Source organism: Rhipicephalus sanguineus, chromosome 1 (genome assembly GCF_013339695.2).
Source record: "Rhipicephalus sanguineus isolate Rsan-2018 chromosome 1, BIME_Rsan_1.4, whole genome shotgun sequence".
In the NCBI taxonomy this organism is placed as follows: Eukaryota; Metazoa; Arthropoda; class Arachnida; order Ixodida; family Ixodidae; genus Rhipicephalus; species Rhipicephalus sanguineus.
Window position 1 is genome coordinate 217,714,620 of NC_051176.1, and position 21,359 is coordinate 217,735,978.

Genomic DNA, 21,359 nt, shown 5'->3' on the forward strand with positions numbered 1-21,359 from the left:
TTATTCATTAACAAAGAAAAATGGACCATTTGTAGGATTTCGCTCACTAGTACAATGTCACATCACAAGATTTCCTTTGCAGCAATTAAAAGCAAAGAAAGAAAACTGTTAGATGGGATAGGGCACTGGATTCATTGTACATAATGGAAAATAATCTGTTGAGAGTTATCTCCTTGTAACCCTTTCTGTTGCAGACTATGATTGTCTTGAAAACAATATATTTGGGTAATGGTGATGTTACCAGGAAAAAAGTGATGTCCGAGACAAATTTTTAGACCACTACAGATCAGTTTGCATAATTACAAAAATTGATTACAGATGTATGCCTCTGCTAGGTGGTGTGCTATATAGCAAAAAACATGTTTGTTGCAAGATGATATGCCACTTATCGTACTCATTTGGCAGCTTTGTGATGCAAGAAAGAACACAAATTGCTGTAATACAGATCAAATCATCAAACATAATGGCGCACCTCGTAATCACACCTGTTTTGCATGACTCTGCTATTGTGGCTTATGCGACTATTCTCGGTTAATGGAAGTTTACAGTTACTGCTATGTTTTAATATATTTTTTATTGTCGTCACTAGCTTAAAAAATATTTTAAAAATATCTCCTCATGGAAACATGACCAATAGGGATAATCTAATGTTGTCTAAGCACAACCAGAACAACCACAGTTTTAAGCACTTTACTCTTACAGTGCCAAGCTTAAGTTAAACTTCAGTAAATTTGGGAAACCAGAACTGCTTGGAAAAGGCTTAAAGATGGAAAAGGTCTGGAGGGATGTTGAGCATTCACATTGAATCCTGGGATTAGCTACACACATTTAGTGGCATACAGAAAAATAGAGGGCTGAAGTTTAGACCACTGCACTCCACATATTTTAAATTAAAGAACGAAACAGCAGATGAGTCTTCACACGAACCATTGAACCTTGGGAAATGCAATACAGTAACCTTTTACTGTGACGAATGCAAGACCTCATTTCCACTCTGTCGAACATTAGGAAAATGTTAACAGCATGCAGAAACAGACAATGAAAGTAAAGCTAGGAATATGGTTCATGTTATTTAAATTTAAAAAGGTTTGCTGCACAGCTTTTTGAACATGGTAAGAAAACTTGCAATCTGTAGACAATGCTTCCATGAGCATACAAGCCAAATAATACACTGCTGCATGCTGCAGAGAGCCCACAATCTTGCATTAAAGATGGTGCTCTGTAGAGGCTTTCAAGACTGCCTTTATTGTGGCCCACCCATGATGTCATGAACGAGTGTGACAGCCCTCAGACGTGACTTCTAGGGCAATTGTTCATCGCCATAGCAAAGGCTTGTGCACACATGTACACCTCTTCAATCATTTAGAAAATGGGGGAGCACCACTGAATGTGTCCGGCCAAAAACTGTTGCCACTCTTTTGTCACTCTGCTGCTTTTGTCAGACAGCAACCTTGTGCACTGCAGCAAGAAAAAAGGAAGCTTGGGCACTGGTAATAACATGTAACAGATGAGAGAGAACATGTTGAGAATGAATGGAGAGAGTAAACATAGCATTCTTGTTATTGCTGTTATTAGTAGGTACTCTGCAAAAGTTTACGTGGAAATATATTCTTTAATAGCTCTCACTCCAGTGTATTGCGGGGCTACTCTGTGTGGGTTAAAGGGACACTATAGAGAAAAACGATTTTTCTTTTATGAGTAAATTACTCTCGCAATACCAAAAAATGCCACGCTTGCTACAAGAAGACGCTTGGTAAGCGAGAAAACGTGCAAAAAGAAAATGGTGACGCCACCTTGAAGTTCCCGCACCAGTCGCCGTGATGTCGTAGATTTTGACGGCGCCTGCTAGGGCCTACATAGTTCCTAATCGGTAAAAATTAAATACAAATTAAATACATTGTCTTCTGAGGGAGCCAGAGACTTCACATACCAAGTTTCAGGAAATTTTGTTGAACCAATGTGGGCCAAAATATGAAAAAACACTTTCGAATCTGTGATGTGACCATCAAAGCTTTCAGCAGGAAATTCAAAGGTGAAACTTATGACATTTATTTTCTCACCTCTTAATAAACGTATTGTGATGAAATTGTTTCATTTTAGTGTCCCTTTAAAGGGACACTAAAGGCAAATAATTTATGTCGGAGTGAAAGGTCAATGTGTGAGAACGTCTAAAACGTCAATAGTAACAACAGCAGTGCTCTAGTAATTGAGAAATCAAGGTAAATGTAGGACACAATGTGCGCCTCGAGTGGGAAATTTTGGAAATTATCCCGATGACGTCAGAGAGTCCCGAGCACAATTAACCACCACTAATCAAACTAGTTGCAATAAAAAAAGAACCTTCCATGGATCACAAGACGTAATAAAATGCTGCTTGTTCTTTTCTGTTTGATTCATGGAAAAAAGAACCTCGTGGCGCTACCATGGGTAGAGTGACCTAGAACAGGGGGAGTGTCCAAAGCGCCGCGCGAATACATGGGAGGAGCGAGGGCCTTTTGCGGTGAACTTCCGCGCCGCGGCGCTGCCGTGCCGGACCTGTTAGAGTTACTGTATATGCTACATGCTACCTTTAGGTAGCAGAGTTGCGCATCTGTCTTCCAACGCCGCTAGCAACCATGCATTGCGGAGAAGCTGCCGCTTAGGCCAATTTTTTTTATTTCTCGACGCCGCCGCTGCAGCGAACTGAATTAACACTAGCCATCGACAGCCAATGTTTATCGCCGGTCTTCGACACGCCAGACAGGTTAATCGGCGACACAGTAGGCATGTCGCCTGCAAAAACGAAGTGCGACTTCACCGCATAGCTGTGGTTGCTAGCCGGACCTATGCGCTACTCTGCTACCTAAAGGTAGCATATACAGTGACTCGGGAGCCGCGTCCAAGCGGCGAGCGTCTGCTACGCGCGTGATATTTTGGCCGCTATTAGATGAAATTGCGGAAATTTGTAATACTGCAGCGACTCATCACACAGAGAATGCGTTTGTTAGTTTGTGTGTTGTGAAACGGGGAGTTTGTATATATCCTTTCAGCTGGTTTGTCACCGCATTGGTCCACACTTCCGCGGCTGTTTGAGGAACGCATCCTGCGCGCACTTCATCGTGAGAGAAGGCGCTTAACGTACTTTCGTGTGGAATGACGAACGTAAACTTTCTGCCGGAGAGAATAAATCTGAGATAACCAGGAGAACGTAGCACGTAATGCACGTAGTAACTAGCTCATGCATGCTAATTCGTTTGCACCCTTCATATCCTATATTTTATTTCGTGCGTTCGATTTGTTTTATAAGGCTGCCTCCGGCGCTCTGCTGTTTCAAGCCGTTTCATGCGAAGCCGAATGTGTCAGTCGGCGTGGCCGCGGTACCAAAAGTAAAAAATTACTCGCGTCTCGTTCACGTTGTATACATGAAAATTGGCACGGAGGGGCACGAATGTACGTATGCCCAACACCACTGATAGGTCATGGAATCACTAACTGACATGCTTGCCATTTGCGTAACGACTAACAATAATAATATGGTGTGTGGCGCGCAAACCCGCTTTCTATAGCCAGAAATAATTCTGACGATTTGTTTCCGTCAGGTTATAAAAAACGTGGTGGCCACCAATATCAATGTCAACACGTGAGATTTCCCCATACTTCTTGAGGAACTGACCGCATAGGTAAAACATGTATGCGAAAAGTTCGCCTGAGATGGCTCGAAAACGAAAGCCATCTTTTTCGTCAGTCGATGCATTGATCCTCCCTCGCCCCTCTCCGAAAGCTTTCTGCACATAACGTGGTTTCAGACTGCCGACAGGATCGAAGGCATTGCAAGCTTTCTGCACCTCACCTGCTTTTACATTGCCTCTGTGATCGGCCCCGATCACGGAGGCAATGCAAAGTGACCATGTCATGTGATGGCGTCATCATATGACGTCACGTTGAATGACGACATAGTGACGTCACAAGTTCTGTCGACGTCATCGCGTGATGATTTTATGCATCACTCGTGTTGGCTACGCGGGACGCCGACGGTCAATTTTCGTGTTTGATGAGGCATCTAAGGCTCTACCTTAAAAAAAAAAAACAAGACAAATCAAAGTAAATGAAACAATAACAGTTGAACATCGTGTATGCCTCACTTCATGTTACGAGCGATCGCCCCAAAACAAACGTGATCCTCAGTTCAGAGCAGCTGATTGCACGCGTCTGCGGTACAAAAGAGGCTTGCTTTACACGTCTGGTCATCTCTTTATATTTATTCACGAGATGATCAGACTCGCTATTTAAGTACTCCGGAGATTCAGCACGAAATTTCGGTGGACGCTATATTGAGGTCATCAGGAAAAAGCGGGAAATTGCGGTCGGGTACCCTGTTGGTGCGCACTCAACTGCCGCGGAAACAATAGTATTTTATGTAACTACTCGTCCACATCTTTTCGTAAAGTCTCTGGACCGGGCGATCGCTAACCTCCGAGAACCGTGAAAACATCTGACGTTGAGAATAAGTTGTTTGACACTGTTTTCATTTGATATGGTGAAGGCTTGAAGCAATACGTTTCATACTGACGTTCAGCGATCCAATGCGACATATTTTCAGGCTAGGTACATAAGTGATTGAGATATTACACTTCTGTTTGTCAATTTCTTACCGTATTTTCGTTCAGGCAGCTTGTACAGCAAGAATGGGGGCATTTGTAACTTTGTTTCATGATATCTGGATATTTGTAAAGCATTTTCTATATTACGTGGAATAACGTTAGTTTACCTGGGATTGCCTTTCTTTCAAATGTTAGCGCACGGTGAGCCTTGTTGGTACGCGCTACCTCAGAAGCAAAAATAAGCCAACAGCATTGCGGTCGTATGGCTACCATGGGGAACGGCATGGGAACGGCTACCATAGAACGGCGCGAGTGGTTCAAAGGTTCCGTTTTCGCCGAGCTGCGCGTCAGTGGTAGTTTCGGGATCGCGTACTGCTGCGTGTGCTTGGCTCTCGCTATTTTCGCCCTGTCGATACTCTACTTCTGCTGGCCAAGCTAAGCTCCGTTACAGTGAACTGTACAGTTTTGGAGTGGCCCGTGGATGCGTCTTGGCAAGGTTGATGGCCGCTGTTGCGCAAAAGCTTCGGCGACCGGGCAACGTTGGGCACGGCAACTGCTACGTCCGAAGGTCCGTTCGGGCGGGTGATTTGAAGTACGCTAACGCCGTGCGGACCACTAAAACGTGATTTTCTTTCGAAATAAGCATTTCCTTGGCACGAAACAAGCACTACGAGGTTTCTGTAACGCTATTGCAGCACCCTCCTGTAAAGGGCTTTAATTTGCCTAATTCATGCTGTGAATTTTAGCCGTATGAGAGAATAATGAGAGAATGATCTCCTGCGCATGCTGCAGTCTATTCATGATGGTTGGGAAGAGGTGAAAGCTTTAAGAAAGGCTTGGTTTTATAGGTGACTTGTGTGAAATAAGAAAATATTGGAGAAAGATTGTGATGAATGTTAACAATAGTGCAGTTGCAAATGCTACGGCAGTGAGACGGAAGGGCTATTAATGATATGGGATCATGACGCAGGAAATGCAGTGTCCATCCGGCATTAACATCCAATGGTAACAAAGCGCACGCTTACGTCTTGAACAATGTCGATCAAAACCAACCTGACCCACTCCCTAAATTGACTGAGAACGAAGTTATTGCATGTCCATCAGTTACAATGTGTTCTGTGCCACTAGTTTAATAAAATGCCATCCTTTGTGGCCCATATGTGTGTGGCCCAGCAGCAGCGTGGATAATCTTATTATGCTCAACACTAATTGTTTTATAATGCATACATTTCGCAAGTTGAACTATCATGCCTTTCTTTTTTGTAACATTTGTGTTAGGTGTTTGCTGAACTGCTAAACGCCCCATGCGCTTGTTTCTGAGACAACCTATACCATCATCATATACATGCAGGCTTTCTTCAGAGCGCGCTGTTGAGATATCCCCCCCCCCCTTTTTTTTTACTTTAGTTCATGTTAGGTGAAACATCTAGATAGCAACACATTTCACGGCCTTCCATGCTCTTTTAGGCATATCTGTATGAATCCAGTACGTGTGCCAAGCTGGTGGCTTCTGTGCCGTGTCCCTGCACATGCAAGCTTCACCTGAACAACCTGTGGTCGTGGACGGGACGCATGACACCTGGTCGGCACCAGGCAAATTCATACATGCCCCAATGATAGCCAGGGGCGTAGGCAGAAATTTTTTTCGGGGGGAGGGGGGGGGGTCAACCATACTTTATGTATGTTCGTGCGTGCGTTTCTATGTGCGCGTGTATATATACGCAAGCAAAACAGAAAAATTTCGGGGGGGGGGGGGTTGAACCCCCCCCCCCCTTTTGGCTACGCCCCTGATGATAGTACAAGCGCGCTCCATATTATCAGGCTGCAGATCGCGGCTACACGGCAGCTTCTTGGCTCCTTGGCGCGACGCCTCCGTTCCTACGGCCCGTGAGGGTGTACGAGGCGCCGCGCGCTGCTGCACTTTCGATTTCGAACTCGGTCACATTTGCCGGCGCATATGCGCTCGCTAAAGTCCGCGCTTGTATACACGGCGCCTCCACAAATACGGACACCAGTGGATATATGCGGGCGCGCGGCGTGTACACAAATGTGGCAGTAAATCCGTTCCCCGTGCACGCTGTTCGGCGGCGCCGAAGATGTCCCGCTTGGCTGTGCTCCCCATTGTCCGCGCGCGTTCATTAGCTATGCAGGATCTTGTCAGCCGGGCGAATTTCCCCCTTTCTCGCGGCTCGCCGTATCCGCCAACGCTGGCGCTCTTTGGCGTGTGATAAGTTCACTGATCCAAGGAGAACTGCCTGGGTGTTGGCCGCGTATAAATGCCACAAACTCGCCTCGCTAGCGGCGGCGGCCGACAGAACGCGCGCCGAGGCCCGGTAGCAAGGGGACTAGTCTCGCCTGGACATCGCCGCCGCCACGATGGGCGCTACCGGCCGCCTGCTGGTGAGTCCGGTTTCGGCGCCTAGCTCTGTTGACAACCGCGCGTGCCGGTGCACGAAGAAAGCGGAAGCGCCGCACAGGGAGAGAGAACAAAAACAAATTAGCGACCGCACTTCTATAGCACTTGCTTTGCATTCGAAAAATTTGCAGGCATAGCGAACTCTGTCGATTTCATATCCCATGGTCAGTATACCTGCGTGTACAGGAGTCACGTGGTGGCGGAAGTCAGCCACGTGTCTTCTGTGCTTATCGAACTTCAGCTGCGTGACTTTATTTCTACCACATCATGCCACTCGGTGTCCAATGCGCCGAATTAGCGTCGGACCTCGAGCACCGCCAGAAGTTTGTAAACCGCTTCTCGCCGCAGGCGTGCTCGCGAAGCGCATGAGCTAGTATGTCGGCGAGTAGAGTGACCCCACGCTAGTACAGTTCATAACTTCATACATCTGTTTTTTCTTTCTTTTTTTTGACGCCGTGTCCTTGCGCAGGCGGCGAGTACTCGCCAGTTCGTATTCGGGCCCTTGTGGCTGTGCTTAGCTGCAGCAGTCAGTACATTCACCAAAACTACACGAAGGGAGCCATGCACTGTTCGGAATGGCGAATAAATACTTAATTTTCTTTTCTCGTTGTGGATGCTTTGCTGCTTGGTTCCTATTCTGCCTGCTGATGTAAACGGCTATATTGTAGGTAGTGATGTCGTTAAGCGCGCTATGTTTGGAGAAATTTCTTTAACGAAGACAAATTCTAATTAACCATGCACACATAATTCACTGCTCGAAACTATGGCGTATTGTTTATAGGAGCGTACGTGTTGCTTTGCAGGGCCCCTTTAATCGTGATGTCCTCCGTTTTTTTTTTCTTTCTCAATGCCATAAGTGCGTCGTTCTTGCTCTTGGAACGCTTTCGTTACGATTTCTGTCGATATAGCTTGTAAAGTATTTCGTGTGCACTGAGCGCGATCGCTTAGAAGTTTCTGTATTTCTCGAGCTGGCGCGGGACAATAGATTACATTTATGAATCGGCGCGTCGCTTAGCCGAACCATCTGCATTCTTAAAAGTAATATCACCTTTTATATCACACCCCTTTACACTTATTAAACACAAGGTACAAAGAGCTTATTAGAGGAAGGCAGAGAGGTCGGCCTGAGCTAGTATGCTCTGGCCTTATCTGCACAATATTGTGAAAGAATGGGAGAGGAAAAGAGCGATGAAGAATGGTGGATGGAACAAAGAAAGTGTTACGCCCATATATATATATATATATATATATATATATATATATATATATATATATATATATATAGGAAGGGTTGTTGGGGCTCCATGTTTTCGGAGTTTTTTTTTTTTGGTGGAAATTCGGCGTTTATCGGAGTTTATTTTTCGTAAATCCCCAATTCTCCGAAATTCGGAGTTTAATTTTGCATTATTCTCAATACTGCAATATCTTGATCAAATGATATATCTGAACACGAAAACATCAGAGCTCACGAAGCGTATTTTAGTTGTCTGGAATTGGTTTGAACGCACGTACACGCAAGCGCACGTACTAGTTTGCGCGCATTACAGCCTTAAAGCTTGTTATAGTAGGGGAATTGTCCGAAGCGCTCGTCCGAGCCCCTCGGTCAATACAGTTAAGCCAAGGAGAGCATATAGGGGCCATTATTTGTGGTTTCTTAGCTGTATTGTCATGATTCTCACTTAAACTGAAAGAAATTAAAGTGGGCGAAAAATGACTCCGTGGGTGGGATCCGAAGTTTGTGGGTTCGAATCCCACCGACGGAAAGGGTGACTTTTCGTTGGCTTTAATTTCTTTCAAGTGAGAAATCATTATAATACAGTCAAGAAACCACAAAATCCCCCCCCCCCCCCCGCCCGAAAAAAATTTCTGGCTACGCTTCTTCGAGGGCCCTACATACGTCTCTCACTCCGATGGGTGCGGACTACGAGATACTGTTCAATGACCGCTTGGAACATGCCCTTCCGATAAAGAGCGGAACAGGGTCACCTTGGCCGTTAAAATCGGGAGTTTATCGGATAAATCCGAATTGTCAAAAATTTTACCGGCGTGTGTTTATCGTTTTTTTTTTTTCTGATTTATCCGAACACACGGAACCCTAGTTATATATAATCTAGACCCGTAGCCGGGGGGGGGGGGGGTTGTAGCTAGGAGTCCCCCCCTTTGCACAGAGGGGTGTGTTTTACTGTTAATAAGTAGTGAAAATAGGTGTTTTTCTCGAATAGTGAAGGCCTTCAGCAAGTCCCCCCCCCCCCCCCCCCCCCCCTCCGAGAAAAAATTCCTGGCTACGGGCCTGTTATAATCAATAAACGGGACCGTGAATTCTGTGGCAAATTTTATGAATCGGCTATATAGTATGTGTAACAAAAAGACGTCCTGCGTTGTTTCTTGTGTCCCGCCTTTTGCTGCGCCTAAACAAGTTTTGAAGATAGTCGTTTTGCGTGAAGCAGGCATTATTACACCGTATACACCGGTATTATGAAGAGAGGTTGCTTACTTATTTGTTTTTGTTTTTTTTTATGTCTGTTCTATGACAAGCGAGGGGAATGTTACACGCTCTTCTTCTTGGTTGCAACTTGCACGAATGGCATATCGCCGATGTGGGCACTGCCCACACGTCGCCTATACGTGAGGCTCGTTATTCGTACGGTCTTTGAAATTAGTGTGCGCAAAAAATACGCCCTTGTGGAGCTAAATCGGTGGATCTGTGGCGCATTTGTGTTTTAGAGATTATTTTGTTGCGTCCAATGTTCGAGTAGCGAACCGGCGGTAGTGTTTCTTGATATCCACGAGCGAGACTTTACGGCGACGATTACTGAGCCTTTGCGCACGCCGGGGTCTACACGTCACCTGTGTATACTGTGCATAGACCAACTTAATTTAACTGGTTGTTAACTTTAGCTTGACGTAATGTCACTTTCGCTTATTTGTCTCTATGAAATTAAACAAAAACGATCAGAAGGCACTACGGCTACAAAGCACACACGTCTGACATATTTCTGAAAATTCTAACGCTTAATTATGAAGGGGCGCTAGAGAGGAATGCTAATCCAGTATAGAAGGCTAAATACGTTAGGTTTATTCGTTTCACCTGCACTTTGTGAACCATTTCACGACGGCGCTGCACTCCGGCATTCGTTTCACGAGTTCAACATGGCGGTGTCGGCATCGCGGTGTTCGTTTCGAACAGGTGCAGCCGTCGTGCAAGGCTAGTTCACAAATTCCCTGCAACTGCTCGTGAGGTAGTGCCGAGTCCGTGCAGCACAAGATGGCTTGAACCGCAGAAGACGACAAAGCCGACTGCATTCGTGTCTATATTTCAACGGCGTCCAACAAGCACGTCAGTGAACGTTTTCCGGTAGTTGCAAATTCCAGGTAACGTAAGCGGCGTCGACTTTTACGAATCACAACTTCCGCAACCCGCTAGACAGCCGGCCGTATATAGCATATAAGGCTTGCACGACATCGGCACTCGCGTATTCGTTTCGGCATGTCGTTGCTGCTGCACTCGCCGAAACGTTCCCTGCACGACGACGGCGCCCAGACGGCACCACCATGAACCAGTTCAGGCAGTGCAGGGTGAATCGAATGAAAAACTCCATTATTGATGGCGCGATAATAAGTTCATATTTAGAAAATGAAAGGGTCAAAGTATAATTTTTTTTTTTTAATTTCGCGCCGCGTCGATAGGTCATTGTGATGTCACTTTTTTTTATTTAGGCCAAGTTGACTCAGTAAATGTTCCCGAAATTTGCACATCCAATTAATGTCTCCTTTATAACGTATTGTCCATTTTTATCGATAAATAAATTACCACGCCTTTGCAGACTTTTAATCCTTGACGGCACGACGAGCTGGCGCGGGAACTTCAATATGGCGTCGCCACCTGTCTCTAATTTTCCTTAGAAGAACAGACTGTTGGGCGAGTTGGTAATGCATTCTGTAAAAACTGCGCGAAAAACGTGGACAAAGGGAGAAAGGGACGACGCAAGCGCATACTAACAACTGAAAGTTTATTGAAAAAACACAGAATATGAAGAGCAAATAAACCACGTGTGCAAGGTTAAACAACAGACAGTTACAAGTGCGCATCGAGATACGCAATCTCCGCCTCGTGCAACGCCACAGATGGCCGGCAACACAACTATCTCCAGCTTTGAAGGTAAAATACGCTTCAACAATCTCACGTATAGTACGTTCCTTGTGTCTTGCTAGAACTTTCGTTCCGCGGAAAAGCGGGCTGCACTTACAATCGCGACAGTGTAAAGACAGATTTGTAGAAGGCTGTCCTTTCATCGACAACCTGTGGTCATTCAATCTCTGATTAAGACAGCGGCCGGTCTGCCCGATATAGCTGTATCCACAGTAGAGAGAAATAGAATATACCACACCTTTGCAACATTCCGATAGGCCGTGCCTGTGTTTGACCCCGCACTCAAACCACTTTGGAGATGCACCCTCCACCTTTCTTTCGACAGCCCCGCAAATCCTGCCCAACTTAGGTTGGCGCGAAGTACGGAGTACACGTGGTATTTTCGGCGAGGAACGGCGAGGAACGAGCGAGGTTCGGTAACGTCTGTACTCTTCACAAACAAATTCCATCACATGTAAAATAAACACGGTAAAAACGACAGTATTGGATGCTCGGGATCTTAAATAGTAAGTACACGCGTTTTCGCGGAAACAAATTCTAAAGCGGGAACACCGAACATGCGGTATACTGGCAAACAATTAAATGGCAATTAGCATGACAGGGGATTTGATTGATTGAGGTAGGGCACTGCCCTACCCCTTGTATGTTTATGCATGCATATATTACGTACAGAGTGTAAAAAAAATCGGGATGAGAATATGAACCCCCATCCCATATTATTGTTGCTACATGGAACTCAGTTATCGTGTCAAACGTATTGAATGGCTATATGTATAGCTCGCACGAGAGAAACTCGTAGGGTTGTTAATTGGCATGCGTACGCCTTTGGCCCAATGGTTCGAGCGTCGGGCTTATTTGCTCGGGGAAATGATTGCAAGAACAACCTTTGGAACAGTAAAATTTTTGTACATATATACCTCGTGGCGTGTTTTCCGCGATCAAATCGCCGCGTTTTGTCGTCCATATATGCAGCGGCTACAGGTTTTTCCAAACCGCAGGAAGTGTCTATATAACAACGCTTCGCTTTTAAAAGGCGGGTCATTAGCTCTCAACATCTTCAATATGACTGCCATGGCGACGGCTATCCACGCAATGGCCTATTTACTTTCACAGATACTGTTCAAGTGCGAACAAGGCCTCGTTTTCTGTATAGCTAACCTATGTATAGCTGCTCCGTCGAATATGATTTGGCGACTTTGAACTTGCTGAGAGCGACATTCTGCTGTCGTTTTGGATCGTTCTTATATACTAAGAAAAAAGAAACGATCTTTCGGTTCCCCTGACTTACCTCCACCGTCAAAGGCCGGTATATCGTGCGTTAATAAAGGACGCGGAGGTTTCGTTGGAATGTCGGCGTTGCAGCGGCGTCAGTGGCATTCGTCAAGCGCGATACAGTAAAATTATATTTACGTATAAGTGTATAATATTGCCAGGTGGCCAATGCAATTTTGGTCAGGCGCGCTATCTTTATCATTTGTTGCATCCGTTCCTTTCGTTGCACGCGTAGAACTATGCGCCCAGTGTGTCGGAGTTTAACGATGTTACTGCTTTCTTTTTGTGTATATCTTTTCACTTGACGTACTGATAAGAAACGTCACACATGCTCCACGCCTTGTTTTAAAAGAGCGCGCAGCACCGAGGTGCAGTATTCTTTACGCCAGTATTGTTTACGCCGCGCCTGTCGACGTTACCGCTGGGGAGTTTGGACACATGTTCGACCAATAAAGTGGTTGCCTCCCAGACTGTTTTCGGGTTCCTACCGCACTTGTCTCAGACTATACGTGGCATCTGGCGGAGGTGCTGGGTATCGTGCAGGAATTTATACGTCATCGCTTACAATGCGGTCAATGTTTGTGGCCTTGGCGTTTGTAGCTTCCGAACAATCAGAGGTGCAGGTTTTCCATTAGGCTGGGGGGAGTGATTCAAGTAGGACGCACAAAATAAATCTTTCATTGTTGGGATGACAGTCTGGAAGCTTGCTGACGCAAGGTTCTTTCCAGCAGTATATTACATGTTTAGAACAAAATGAAGCCGCTAACTAAGGTTGCTAAGGTATGCGGCCCGGTGGGGGTAAGGGGGAAGAGCAAGTGCCCCCCCCCCCCCGCTCTGAGAACAGCCGAAGCGCGTGCTCTGTAATTCGAAAGAAAATACCCTTAGCAACAGAGTCAGTTTATTCATGTCGATAAACGGTGATAATTACAAGATATGTATATACAGAAGGAGGTCCAGTAGTTAGAATCTGAAGTGGGACCTTCTGCGCATGATGACAAGAGTTAATATAATAAACAATAGTAGCAACGTATGTAAAGTTAGCAATAATAAAATCTATTAGCAGAAATAGCGTCGATAAACAGAGAAACAACAGTTAAATGTAATAAACAAGTACAATGCTGCGTATTAATCATTAGTAGTGATAACTGCAAAGGTGAATTTTTCAAAGAGAAACAAAAATGTGGGAAACAAAAAAAAAAGGCAAGAACTGATCGGAAAAATTAAAATAAAACAGTTACTACAATGATAAAGGTGATTCTGAGGAAGCGAAAAGAAAGTGCTTCAGTTCTTTACTAAACCTGTGAGCTTTCAGCAATTCTAAAGTTGACTGTAATGTGTTCCAGAGCGATAATGCTGAAAAATGCAATTACTGTTTGTCGTAGTTGGTGCCGACGCTAGGTCAAATAAAGTCCAAGTTTTCTAGAAGTCTAGTATTGTTAGTATCAAGAAGGGATGTCTATGGAATGATGGTTTGAGGAGAACTTGTTCTTGGACTAGTTGGTGTATGTTTGAAGCCATATTTGCCGCTAAAGAGACGGACACAGAAGAAGACGAGGGCTAATGATGGTTACTAAAACATTGCTTACTCCCATAAAAATGAAAATGGCGAGGTGGTATTTTACAAGATCAATCACGCCCAAAATTTATGTGCATGTAATAATTCATTCGTGCTAAAGTATAAGTGATGAAAATGTTATTAGACGAATAGCTCGATTTTGGAATTCCTTGCAGTGACGTTAGGTGACTGTTATTTGTGTTTCCCCATGATTCAATGTTATATTTAATATGAGAATGAACAAAAGCGTAATAAAGCGACATAAGAGTAGAAATATGAACGAGCCTTAATTAGGACACGTATCCTACGTGCCGTTTTCTTTCTTGCGCTAGCTGTGCGAACGTGAAATTTAAGGTGGCGATCAGATTCAACACCTAAATAGGTGCAATTATCAAACGCTACACATAGGTTTATGCAAACAGTAAGGTACTATGTCTGGGTCCAAGACATCAATTATTTCTGCAAAATTGTATGGCTGCTCTTCGTGACAACGTGTGCTATTCCAAAGTGGGGCCATAAGTATCCTTACATTTGCCGTTAGAGTAGATGTCGCGTATGCAAGAGCCTTGGTATTCTTTGTGCACGTATGTGTGTTCTCTGTTATGTAGTTCGTTCATGCCTCTCATGCACATTGTTACCTGAACAGGTAATGTTGACGTATGCATTTACCATAGTAACTACTTGAAGCAATCAGTGGTTATTAATTACTGTAGCAATATAACGCTGTATCTTTCGCTTTTTTTCTCTGTAATATAACCGACTTCACATGGCAATGCACAAGGCACATATAAACCAAATAGACGCAAGCCTCTTGTTGGGCAATTGTAAGTTCACTAGCGTTCAGGGGCGTAGTCAAGGGGGGGGGGGGAGTTCAACACCCCCTCCCCCCCGAAATTTTCAGTTTTCCTCGCGTATATATAGACGCACACATACAAACACACGCACGAACATACACAAAGTATGGTTGAACCCCCCCCCCCCCCCCCCCCCCCGAAAAAAATTTCTGGCTACGACCCTGCTAGCGTTAATAACCGTACTGACAACTTAGTGATCGTACTAGCAATATAGTAACCGTACTAACAGTTTGAGTTAGTACTATTCACTAGCGGCCAAGGTATGGGAATTTCGCTACCTGCATTTCGCTGCCTTCACTTACTGAGAGGTTAGTGCTTCTTGTGACAAGTGGGCGGTTAACATTTATTTAGTGAACATGTCGGCCTTTTTTTAACGAGCGTATTATTATTATTATTATTATTATTATTATTATTATTATTATTATTATTATTATTATTATTATTATTATTATTATTATTATTATTATTATTATTATTATTATTAATATTATTATTTTCCGCACCATGGCTCCCAGTCGGGACGCATGCCTGCTATGCTCCTGCCCGTTTTTCGGTAAGCAACAGTTTTTCCGCCGTGAAAATTGCTCTAAACGTGTTCATGCGAAGTGTGTAACCTGGCCTGATGAAGAGCTGCAACTCCTGAAGTCTGGATCGCGCTCGTTTTGCTGCAATTTATGTGATCTGAGCCGTGCTGCTGGTAAGCCTAGCGAAGACAACTCGGCGGCGTGCATCGATGAGCATTGCAGCTCTCAAACCGGTTCCCTCTCCACGTGCACCCCTCCGGATGGCGATCTCGCCGGGCTGCGCCGCCTTCTCCTCGACGCTTTGGAGGGAATCTCGTTCCTCAGCGACGAGGTATCCCAACTACGCGAAGACAACGAGCGCCTCCGTAAGGATCACTCCCGCGGTGTTGAACAACAAGCCCGCGTGGTCGCCTCCCTTCGTGCAGAGGTCCGCTTCCTGCGTGAGGAGCTGACGCGCCGCACGGCCGGAGTGGCAGTGAAGGCACCTGTGATCCCCCCAGCGCATGTGATCGTTGAGCAATCAGTGACTTCCGAGCAAGCTGCCTGCTCTGAACCACCTCTCTCCAAAACTCTTTCATCTTCGAATTCGCCGCCAGCTGACGTAGACACGTCCGAGCGTGGCAGTGTGATGCCTGCGACAGCCTCTTATGCAGCGGTGACTGAGGGGGAAAGAAAGGAGAAACCCGCCTCTTTTGGAGCTATGACAACATCGAATATATCTGTAGCTCAACGGCCACAACGGCCACAACGGCCAAAGGCCATTTTTGTTACGAAGCTGAGCCCGGACACCACTGTTGCTGACATCAAAAAACATATTGCTTCATTCGATCTGTCTCCCATCTCCTGCCGGCGACTTCAAACCAAATTTCAGTCCTATTCTTCGTTCTACATCGAAGTCGACAAGGAAACACTACAACGCCTGAATGACCCTTCGATGTGGCCCCTCGGATGCCTCTTCAAGCCATTTCGTGGGGAGCTGCGCGATGACATGCTTCATCCCTCTGAGCAAGTGACTGTGTGGAATCGAAAGTGCCGTGTAACGTAGACATATTCTACCAAAATGCTCGTGGTCTACGTACCAAGACACGAGAGTTTTTCTCTAATGTTCTTTCGTTTTTCTTTTCCTATTATTGCGATTTCTGAAACCTGGCTAGGCGCTGAAATTCCCTCATCTGACTTTTTTCCCCCGACCTACACCACCTTCCGCAGTGACCGAGATTTCAGTGAAACCAAGCAGAAAGTCGGTGGCGTGCTGATTGCCATTGACAATTCACTGAAATCCGTTAGACGGAAAGACCTAGAAACTATCGAAGAATCCATTTGGCTAGAAACCAACCTTGAGCGCAGTGAAAAATTGTTGATTGGATGTTTCTATTTACCGCCCAGCATGTCCCCTGCCTCGTTTCATGATGTCATGTCTTCCATTGAACTTGTGGTATCTTCTCATAGTGGGCACAGAATTATTGTTCTTGGGGATTTCAATGCACCTGGAATTGACTGGAGCACGCTTACTTTTTCTCATTACAGTCATTTCATAGAGAAAAAGTGCAGCCTGCTCTTGGACTTTCTGGCGTTTAATTCCCTACTGCAACATCACTCAGTCGTCAATTCCAGTGGCAACGTCTTAGACCTGTGTGTGTCAAACGATCAACCCCTTGAAGTTTCCCGCTCCGACATCTCTCTTGTACGTCCGGACAAATTCCACCCACCATGCACTTAACGTAAGATTATCCGCATCAGCCGAAACAACGAGCTTCAGCAGTTACGTAAACAAATCTCCGAGATTTGCCTTCAAGCGAGGTGATTACACGGGCCTCTATCATCACTTGTCTACCGTTGAGTGGTCACAGGTTACTGACAAACCAAATGTTGATGAGCAGGTTGATCGGTTTACGGAGCTTGTACTGAGCAGCATGCGTAATTTTATTCCCCAATATACACCTAAACAACGTAAATATCCCCACTGGTTCTCATCTGAACTTATCAGTGCACTGAAGCATAAAGATCACGCACACAGGAAATCTAAATGTTCTCCATCCAGCGAGTGGAAGGAAGAGTTCAGCTTCGTTCGAACTCTCTCTAAACGCCTATATAAACGGGATCATAGTTCGAATATTGAATTCTTAGAAAAAAGCGCCTCTGACAGGCCGGCTGAGTTTTGGAAGTATGTACGTAAACGGTCCAGCAAAAGCGGAGAGTCCTTCAGACTACTGGACTCAAATGGGGTAGAAGTGCATGCCGTCGCTGACTGTTTTGCCACGCATTTCTCATCCGTTTATAAGGCCTCAGACTCTAGCACTGATATCAGACAACAGCCCAAGGCGGTTAGCTCATCCAGTGCTTTGTCGCTGGATGAAAATCTTATCTGCGAATGCATTAAGCGCTTAAAACCATCCTTATCATGTGGGCCAGATGGCATCCCCTCCGCCATACTAAAAGCTTATGGTAGTATATTTGTCCCAGTACTAACTACGGTATTTAATAACTGCCTGGACACTTCCACATTTCCAAGCATGTGGAAAACTGCTCGTGTTTTTCCAGTATTTAAGTTGGGCTCTAAAACAGATGCTTCTAATTATCGCCCGATTTCTCTACTATGTGCCACATCAAAGATCTTCGAGCTGGCTCTTCACGACATATTGTCTTTTAGTGTGAAAAACTCATTGATTCCTAATCAACATGGTTTTCTCGCTGGCCGCTCAACTACCACAAATCTTGCTAGTTTCATGACGCAGATCTCCACACCTATTTCTCAGAGAGGACAGGTTGACGTAATTTACTGTGACCTGAGCAAGGCTTTTGACGTAGTCAGCCACACGCTGATTATGGTTAAACTTGCGCACTTTGATGTTGACTTGTCAGTTGTGAATCTCCTGCAGAGCTATCTGCTCAATAGATATTGTTATGTAGCCGTAAATGGCCAAACGTCTTCTTTGTATAAAGTGACTAGTGGGGTCCCTCAAGGGTCGGTATTAGGCCCACTCCTATTTTTAATTTACGTTAATGATGTTTCTTTTGCCATTCGTAATTCTTCTTTCCTCTTGTATGCCGATGACATCAAGATTTTTAAGGAAATTCATTCACTTAACGACTGTCGCTTGCTGCAGTCAGACTTGCGCTCTTTTTCCGAATGGTGCGACGGTAATAACCTTTCTCTGAATACCTTGAAGACAAAATTCATGTCTATCACTCGCAAAACATCTAGCGTGTCATTTCAATACTCTGTCAATTCTGTGCCGTTATGCAAGGTTTATGAAATCAGTGATCTTGGTGTTGTTGTTGACAGCGCGTTAAACTTTTCTTCTCACGTTAAGCGTGCTGCTATGCGGGGCCTTCGTTCTCTCGGATGTGTTTGTAGAATATCTCGAGAATTCAGGTCTCCCATGGCCCTACACAAATTGTACACGGCAATATGTCTTCCGCAACTTGAGTATGCGTCCGTGATATGGAATGGCATTGCTCAATCCAGCGGTAACACCATTGAACGAGTCCAGAAAAAATTCCTCAGCATATATAACCATCGCTTTGCTAAATATGACTCTGGATCTCGTTCAAGTACTGCTAAATTATTATCACTGCCATCACTTCACTGCCGACGAAATCGCTCTGATCTCTTATTTCTTTACAAGCTAGTCCACGGTATCATATCATGCCCTGTACTTCTCAATTGTGTAAATTTTCGAATTCCGCGTAAGTTAACAAGAGAGAACAGACCGTTTCATGTACCCGCCTGCTTCTTTCAACACTCTACCGTTCACAGAATACAAAGTCTCTATAATGGTAATTTTCTTGATCTTGACGTTTTTCATAGCCCACAATCATTGTTTTTATCCGAGCTTTGCACTGTTTTGACATAGTGTGGCACAATGTACAAAGTCTTCCCTTCTCAGTCTTTCCACATAGTTGTATATATGCAATCTAATTTTTATGCCCCGTCAATATTTCTCGTGTTGTCTTATTTTACTCCTCCCCTTTTGTGTTCATTTCTCTTTGTCTACGTGTTTTTGCTCTTTTTATTTCTGAAAACTGTCTGTATTGTATTGTTTATTTTTATTGTTTTTTTTGCGTGCGCCAGCACAAAGACCTTACGGTTGTTCCTGGGCACGTTAAATAAATCATTGATTGATTGATTGATTATTATTATTATTATTATTATTATTATTATTATTATTATTATTATTATTATTATTATTATTATTATTATTATTATTATTATTATTATTATTCTGGATCGCGCTCGTTTTGCTGCAGTTTATGTGATCTGAGCCGTGCTGCTGGTAAGCCTAGCGAAGACAACTCGGCGGCCGTGCAGCGATGAGCATTGCAGCTCTCAAACCGGTTCCCTCTCCACGTGCACCCCTCCGGGTGGCGATCTCGCCGGGCTGCGCCGCCTTCTCCTCGACGCTTTGGAGGGAATCTCGTTCCTCAGCGACGAAGTATCCCAACTACGCGAAGAAAACGAGCGTCTCCGTAAGGATCATTCCCGAAGTGTTGAACAACAAGCCCGCGTGGTCGAGCTCCCTTCGTGCAGAGGTCCGCTTCCTGCGTGAGGAGCTGATGCGTCGCACGGCCGGAGTGGCAGTGAAGGCACCTGTGATCCCCCCAGCGCATGTGATCGTTGACCGATCAGTGACTTCCGAGCAACCTGCCTGCTCTGAACCACCTCTCTCCAAAACTCTTTCATCTTCGAATTCGCCGCCAGCTGACGTAGACACGTCCGAGCGTGGCAGTGTGATGCCTGCGACAGCCTCTTATGCAGCGGTGACTGAGGGGGAAAGAAAGAAGAAACCCGCCTCTTTTGGAGCTATGACAACATCGAATATATCTGTAGTTCAACGGCCACAACGGCCACAACGGCCAAAGGCCATTTTTGTTACGAAGCTGAGCCCGGACACCACTGTTGCTGACATCAAAAAACATATTGCTTCATTCGATCTGTCTCCCATCTCCTGCCGGCGACTTCAAACCAAATTTCAGTCCTATTCTTCGTTCTACATCGAAGTCGACAAGGAAACACTACAACGCCTGAATGACCCTTCGATGTGGCCCCTAGGATGCTTCTTCAAGCCATTTTGTGGGGAGCTGCGCGATGACATGCTTCATCCCTCTGAGCAAGTGACTGGAATCGAAAGTGCCGTGTAACGTAGACATATCCTACCAAAATGCTCGTGGTCTACGTACCAAGACACGCGAGTTTTTCTCTAATGTTCTTTCGTCTTCTTTTCCTATTATTACTATTTCTGAAATCTGGCTAGGCACTGAAATTCCCTCATCTGACTTTTCTCCCCCGACCTACACCACCTTCCGCAGTGACCGAGATTTCAGTGAAACCAAACAGAAAGGCGGTGGCGTGCTGATTGCCATTGACAATTCACTGAAATCCGCTAGACGGAAAGACCTAGAAACTATTTAAGAATCCATTTGGCTAGAAACCAACCTTGAGCGCAGTGAAAAATTGTTGATTGGATGTTTCTATTTACCGCCCAGCATGTCCCCTGCCTCGTTTCATGATGTCATGTCTTCCATTGAACTTGTGGTATCTTCTCATAGTGGGCACAGAATTATTGTTCTTGGGGATTTCAATGCACCTGGAATTGACTGGAGCACGCTTACCTTTTCTCATAACAATCATTTCATAGAGAAAAAGTGCAGCCTGCTCTTGGTCTTTCTGGCGCTTAATTCCTTACTGCAACATAACTCAGTCGTCAATTCCAGTGGCAACGTCTTAGACCTGTGTGTGTCAAACGATCAACCCCTTGAAGTTTCCCGCTCCGACATCTCTCTTGTACGTCCGGACAAATTCCACCCACCACATAACGTAAGATTATCCGCATCAGCCGAAACAACGAGCTTCAGCAGTTACGTAAACAAATCTCCGAGATTTGCCTTCAAGCGAGGTGATTACACGGGCCCTATCATCACTTGTCTACCGTGATGGTCACAGGTTACTGACAAACCAAATGTTGATGAGCAGGTTGATCGGTTTACGGAGCTTGTACTGAGCAGCA

At 45.0% G+C, this 21,359-nt stretch overlaps 1 protein-coding gene across 1 annotated transcript in view; it reads left to right on the top strand.

Annotated features, from left to right (window-relative positions):
- Positions 1-6,825: 6,825 nt before the first annotated feature.
- Positions 6,826-21,359, top strand: part of LOC119372015 (uncharacterized) — a 35,227-nt gene continuing 20,693 nt past the window's right edge. The window contains exon 1 of the mRNA XM_037642452.2: positions 6,826-6,980. Within this exon, the coding sequence (XP_037498380.1) occupies positions 6,957-6,980 (24 nt within the window). The 5' untranslated portion in view covers positions 6,826-6,956. The remainder of the gene's footprint in view (positions 6,981-21,359) is intronic.